Source organism: Sciurus vulgaris, assembly GCF_902686455.1.
Source record: "Sciurus vulgaris genome assembly, chromosome: 10".
NCBI classification, from domain to species: Eukaryota; Metazoa; Chordata; class Mammalia; order Rodentia; family Sciuridae; genus Sciurus; species Sciurus vulgaris.
The window spans coordinates 85,786,534-85,793,724 of record NC_136470.1 but is presented as its reverse complement, the minus strand read 5'-3'; the positions used below and the strand labels follow the sequence as shown (position 1 = coordinate 85,793,724).

The 7,191-nt window shown below is 43.1% G+C and overlaps 1 protein-coding gene across 1 annotated transcript; it reads right to left on the bottom strand.

Annotated features, from left to right (window-relative positions):
• Positions 1-611: 611 nt before the first annotated feature.
• On the bottom strand, positions 612-2,150 carry LOC306637655 (sperm motility kinase 2B-like; the record flags this gene model as incomplete). The annotated part of the gene is made up of 1 exon (XM_079100434.1): positions 612-2,150. One exon carries the CDS (start codon positions 2,148-2,150, stop codon positions 612-614), a length of 1,539 nt encoding a protein of 512 aa, XP_078956560.1.
• Positions 2,151-7,191: the final 5,041 nt, after the last annotated feature.

The following is a 7,191-nucleotide window of genomic DNA, read 5'->3' as shown; positions in this document are numbered from 1 at the left end:
AAGATGGGAAGAGGGATTCTTTGCGACCAAAGCAATCAGCTCAAATGGAACTAAGGCAACAGAGTCCCAATCGACACTGGTCCAAGGTGTAGGAGTCCCAGTCTACACTGGCCCAAGGGGCAGAAGTCTCTATTTACACTTAACAGGAAAGGGAGGCACAGTGGTTCAGGCCTTGGACAGGGTGGTTGCTGGGCTCCTGCCCTTGCCCTGAAGCCTGCCTCCTTTTTGTTCCTCTTCCTCATTTTCAAAACCTTTTTTTTTAATGTTTAGAACATAAATTTTATCATACAATATGAGAAAACAAGAAATTTATTAAGAACCTATCTGCTATTGCAGAGAACAGTGGGGCAGGGGAAGTGTCCAAGGGGAGAGTCTGAGATGTCTCTGGCGGGTGCGGGCAGAGGAGAGTCCTGGTGTGTCCTGATGCACTCCTGACTGGAATCTTCACAGAGGAGCCTGAGCCAGTTGGCATGCCTCACTTCCGAAGCTGAGTCCGCTTCCTGAGTGATGCCCGTGCTGTGATGTTCGCATATGGGAGCTCCTGAGTGATGCCTGTGCTGTGATGTTGGCATATGGGAGCTCAGGGTCTTCTAGCTGTCCTTTGGTCTGTCTCACGTGGGAACCACTATATTGCCCAGCCTAGGGGATCTGTGGCCGCTGTTCATCAGAGTCACTGTCCTTCTGAAGGCAGGTCTGTGGAAGCACGGCAGGCAGCAGCAGAGTTGTTGAAAGCGCCTTGCGATCCTCCTGGTGACCCTTCTCCAGCCCCTGCTTCTGCGATGTGATGGCCCTGTGCAGGTACCCTGGGAGGCTGAGCTGCCACCTTCTGCTACCCGCCCACCAGGGTTGGGCCTGAGGTACACATGCCATTGGGGCCCAGGGTCCTGCTGGGAGGTTTGGCAGGGAGGGGGTGTCTTCCCATGGAGGAAGCGGAGAGGAATGGCCGGCATGCTGGCACCTGCAGCGCCCTTCTGCCCTGGTAGCTTGGTTTCCTCAGGCTGTTGCTGCTCACAGGGCAAGGCAAGGGCAGGCTCACTGATGCACTTGTTGGGGTGGACGCTGGGAGGATCTGCCTTGGGGCCTGAGCAAGGCCCGACCACCCGAAAATGCACAGGTTTTGCCTGGAGCGCACAGCCCAACCCCTGGCTTCTCTGGTACTGGAGGATGAGGTAGGTGCCCATGGCCTCATCGAATTGGCGATTGGCCAGGGACACCCAGGTGTTATAGGGGTCATAACCCATGTCAAACATGATGGTCATGATGGTGGGGTCAGGCTGCTTAGGGAGTGGCTTACTGGGAGCACTGGGTGAAGAGTCCTCACCCTGGCTCAGCCATGGGTGCTCCATTACCTGCTCCAGGGTGGGCCTCTGCATGGGGTCCACCTTCAGGATTTGCTGGATGAGGTTACGTGCTCCCTGGGACACATGAGGGGGAATGTCGTAGCTTGCCCGCAAGATCTGCTTTTGCAGCCTCTTACTGGTGCTTGCCCTGAATGGCCTGCTCCCCGTCAGCATAAAATAGAGAGTGACACCCAGGCTCCAGACGTCCACTGGAGGGCCCTCGAATCCCTTCCCCCGGATAATTTCAGGGGCACAGTAGAGGAGAGTACCCCTGAACTTGGTCAGCTTCTGCCCAGGTGTGACACTGGTGCTCAGGCCAAAGTCGATGAGCTTGATGTGACCCCTGGCATCCAGCACAAAGTTCTCTGGCTTCAGGTCGAGGTGAACAATGCCCTTCTCATGGCAGTAACGCATGACACACACCATCTCCCTGAACACTCTGCGGACTTTCTCCTCCGGTATGCCACCGGCCAGTGGGATGCAATGCTGGAGCTGTCCCCCACCTGCGTGCTCCATGACAAGGTACAAATTATCAATGGTCTCGATGACCTGGAAGAGCTGGATCACGTTTCGGTGTTCCAGGGCCATCAACCAATCCCGTTCACACAGCATGGGCTCATTCCCATCTATCTTCGGCACGATTTTCACCGCCACCTCTGTTCCCGTCAGGAGATGGCGGGCTAGTACTACCCGCCCAAAGCTCCCCTCCCCAATGATCCTCAGGACGCAATAATGGTCAGTGAGGGCTGTCTCATAGCAGGAGCTGGGCCCCTGTGCCACTACACTACTCTCACTACTCTCTCTGCGCATCCTAAGCTGGCACACCAACTAAGAATGCTAACTAAAAAAAAAAAAAAAAAAAAGCCAAACAAAACAACAAAACCAACAACCAATAAGTAAAACACAAAACAAACAAAACAAAAAACCCAAATCAAAAAACCAACGGTGAAGTGTAAGAAAAATGCAGCTCAGTTTGGATCCCAAGACAGCTCAGACCCTTGAATCCAGGGGAGCAAACACTCTGAGATGTTCAGTCTGAGTCACAGCCCCAATGAATGCACCCAGAAAACCACTCCAGATGCAGGAACTCACAAAAGAGATTTTATTAGGCGGATGACCAGAGTGTCCACTCTCAGGGCTGGAAGAGAGAAAATGGCAGGGGAGCTTCTCTTAAGTAGTGGAAATTCATGGGCTGATGACGACTGGACCAATTGCTGACAAGGAAGTTCTTGGGTTAACGATCAGACCAATGGCCGCTGAGAATGTTTGCAGGCTGATGAGTGGACCAATGACTGGCTAGGATGTTCACAGACTGACGATCTGGGTTGAAAATGGTGTGTGTGGTGGGGGGACAGAATAATGGGGACAGCAAAATGGTAGATCTGATGCCAATATTTCTTTTTTGTTTTTATAGATACTGGGAGTGGGATGATGGTCTTTCTTCTGTAGCTTCTTCCTGCTGGTTAGGGGCGAAGAGTCTCATTCCTGTAAAAAAGGGGATTAGGGAGGGCTTTAGGTGGGAGCAGAGGTTTTGGAGCCAGAGGTGTCAATAGTGAATCACATTTCTCAGCTTTGGGTGTCAGGGACTGACAGTCTTGAAGGAGAAGTAGTTGACTGACCAATTGGTGAACTTGTGTATCTGATCTTATGGGAACTTCTGTAGGCAATTTAGCAGGCCTGGTCCTATTTAGGAAGATCTGTAGGCCTTAAAACGGCCAAAAATTTCTTACTCTGGCAGTTTCTCTTGATGGTTATCAGGCACTCCTGCCTAAGCACCTCTTTTGTAGCCTCCAGTCTTACTTATTCTTGGGGGCTAATCTTAACTTATGTTTAACTATTGTTTCTTCTTTTAAATGCCCAGGAATGGCTATGTTTTGGTTTTAACTGCTTTGCTAGGTGTTCGAGATCAAGCTGGTCAAATTGACCTTGTTCTTATCTGCTGTTAAGGGTCAGCAGTTCCCACAGGGGTCACTCGTGGAGAACTTGAGAGCAGATTTTTAGCTCCTTTAGTGCCATTTGCTAGGTAGGGTCTCCTTGATGAAGTGGCTTTGGAAGCATCAGGAATGTCTCCCTTTTTCAATGACCCTCCTCTTTGCAGCAGGTGCACTCACTGGCTTTTCATCCTCTAGTGGTCTCATTAATCTCCCTGATCAGGAGGTCATGTGGCCCAGAGTTGCAAAGTTCCTTAGTGAAGTTCTTCTGTTCCCTGGGTTCAGGCTAACTCAGAGGGTGAGAGCCAATTATTGGTTTTCTTGGCCCCTTTATTTTAATCTCAATCTCTAAATTTGATCTTAAACATCCAGCAAGCCAGTCCTCACCACTCATAAAGTAAGAGTACTGGGCTTTAACTTCAGTGTTTATGACCTTACAATCATTTTTACCTCCTTTTATTTAATTGGGGTCTATATTATCTTATCTGTCCTATGGGTGATGACATATCTCAAATTAATTTAGGTTGTTTGCCCTTGAAGCAGTACTTCTGCAAAACATTAATCAGGTAACAGTTACAGAGTTTACAAGGAAAATACAAAATGGAATTAACAGTAAAAATATATTTAGTTTGTGTAATAGCTATCTTGAATTTTGGTTGAGCTATACATTATATCCCGTTTGAGATCACAGTTATTGTGCAACAAAAACCAATCTTTTGAATATAACTTTAAATGAGTTGAAGTCTGGCTTATTTTGGAGCCACTGTAACATGTAGTAAGGTGGGAGGCAGAGCCTTATCTCAGGTAAGGTGGGGCTCTTCACAAATATTAGGTAAATTGTTCTGGTTCTGAAGTTGATCATTGCCTCCTTTTTAAATATTATTTTACAAAGTTTAAAGATATTGTTTCCCAAGTCTATATGAATGTTAGACAACACAATATGACATTACATCTAAAACATGAATCAAGGAGAAGCTGAGAGAGCTTTTAACTTTCCTTTTGTGTGGCTAAATGTTTTTATGTTTATCTGTTTTCATGACATTAACTTTTAAATAAATCTGGGTCTCACTAACTTTTAGAAATACATTTACATTTTAATTTTTTATCTCAGTGTAAAAAGTAACATAAATTTTACATATACCCTATTGATAACAATTCCTATTATAGAACATTCAATGATACAAATAAGTCCCCAATAAAATTTACTATTCTTATAAGTTTAAAATTACCATTACAGACAAGTTTAGTTTGGAGAAAGCAGCTTGATAAATTTTTTGCTTTAAAGACTTTTACACCTGGAAGATATGAACAAACAATATACAAGAAAGAGTGACCACTCCACAATTACCTTGATATTTTTATATTAAAATATAAAAGTTTAGTTTTAAAGAAAAATTTAGATTCTGTCACACAGTACAATACTCAAACAGTTCTTCTTTAACTGTAATTGTATAAAACCTAATTTTAAGACTAATTATTCTAAAGAATAAAACTTAACAGACATAATGTTAAGAGTAAATTAGTGTTTTTAAGAAATCCTTATCATTTTAACATATAGATTAAACTTTGGTTTATTTATATCATCTATTAATATTTGAACTTAGGGAAAAACCTTAAATAGCTTTAACTGATTGGCTAACATACATATAACCAACTTAATTATACACAAACTTGTTGAAATGTGCCCTTTACTTATACACAGACTTCCTTAGCACTTACTTAGACCCTCATGTATTTCATCACACAAGTACTTTTTTTACCCAGAAACATTTTTTCCCTTCTACTAAATATATTTCTACACCTAGAACCTTTTATTTTTCTCTTTCCTATCAGTTGACCCTTTTTTGTTCACATTTTGAAATAGCCCTTATGAAATTACTGAATTTGGATAAATTACTCCATTTTAATAAGATAAAATATTTTGTTATTTACAGTACTCTAATTGAAACACAGTTGAAACTTTTGGATCCCTTTGTATACAGAATTGTACTACCTGTTAGGACTTAACTCTTAGTAACCTTGTTTTTAGTGATGACGCAAAGCAATTTTAAACCCTTTTTATTTACAAATCTATGAAAAAAAATGTTTAAGTATGTTACCCCATGGAATTTAAGGAGTTAAGAGTACTCAATGTTATTTAACAGTTAGCATTTTAATTTTGTAAATTAATCAGATGTCTCTAACAAACATATTTGAATAATCCCATACATGTCAAATCTAATTCACTTATCTGTTGAAGAAAAGTCCTAGAAACAATTGATATTAGACTTTTTATAAACATCAACATTTTATTAGCTTGACTACCTAGAAAGACTTGTATGTTAAATAATTTTAAAGACATTTTACCTTCATTTGTTTACCCAATTTAAATTGAACCTTTTTAAATCACATGAATTAAAGGCATCTAGATCCATTTTTTTAATTTTAATTTTATGAGTGCTCATTACTTGGTTTTCATGTACATATTTAGATGCACTTACATAGACAACACGATATACACATAGCGCAAAAGCAAAGGCCTTGTAGCTTTTTGTAGGTGAATCTCCGTTGCAATGTCATAGATGTTTTAAAAAAACAAACTTTAGAGTTGAATAAAAAATAGAACTGATCAGAAAAACATTAACCTAAGTATGTAGGATCAAAATTGTGAGCTCAAAAAAATGTAGCATTTAAGAAAAACAAAACAAAACAAGAGTCCGAAGAGAAAAAATAATAATGGCCATTAATTATATAGCATGAGGGAGTGAGAAAGAGAAAGGGGGTGAGAGGGAAAAAGAAAGAGAGAGAGAGAGAGAGAGAGAGAGAGAGTTCTGTGTTGCAGCCCAGGAGAATTTTAAAATGGACACATTTTTTTCTTCAGTCTCAGGTTAGTCCCTTGCTGAGTCTGCTGCAGTCTACATTCCAATGTAGGCTTTAGCAAGCCTAGGTAGGGAAATGCCTAGGGCTTTTTAACCCTTTTTCTTGGCTGGTAATCAGGTCAGGTTTGGATGCAGAAAATTAAGAAACACTATCTCCCCTACTTTTGAGGAATGGGGCTGCTATATCATACTCCTTTCTGCAACATGCCACTGGTTGTTGGATTGATTAGGGTTACTCCCTCCACACCAGCCACCTCCCATAGTGGGGCTAGAATATGTGCGTGGGACATTGTGGCAGGAGGACTGGGTGGGCTGGGCAGGGGAACAGAAGCAGAAACAGAATGGGGCAAAGGGGATGGAGGAGCAGGGGTCGGAGGGGCCTCTGCCACAAGGGACCAGTATGGGGGTGTTTCATCAGCCAAGTCAAAGTTGGAGAAGGAGGAGGGATTAAGAGGGGGAGAAGAAGCCAAAAGGAGGTGTTCAAGTTTGCAGGAAGAGCAAAGATCAGGTTTAGTGCACAAGAAAGAGAAAGCTTGAAGATAAAGAATCCTTTTCCATCTGCCCACTCACTCACAGAAGTTGTATGCCATTTTAGATTGATTAACTAAAGGATAAGTTTTGGTGGTTTTAGGCCAGAGGTCAGGTAAAGGGGTTTAGGATTGTCTAGTAGACACCCCAGGGGTGAATCTGCTGGAATGGAGGACCCAGATCCCATGGTGGAGACTGATACAGCTGAGTCAGTGTCCAAGGTGTCCCAAGATCACAGACTAATTGGCTGGAGACAAGAAGGCAGCACAATAATGGGAGTTGTCACCCTTATCAGTGTGTGCTGGGCAAAAGCCAAGAGAGTCGAGGACCTGACGTCAGGATTTTTGAGAGAGAAAGTGAAGAGAATCCTCAACCCTGAGAAAGAATCTCCACCATAAAGATCAGGGACTCACCCATCAGATAAGGTCAACTAAGGGGGCCAGCCATAACTATGAAAGTTGTGGCTTGGAGAACCCCCACTCCTTAACCACCTCGAGAGCACGGGATGATCAACAGTCACGCCTCAGGTTAGCA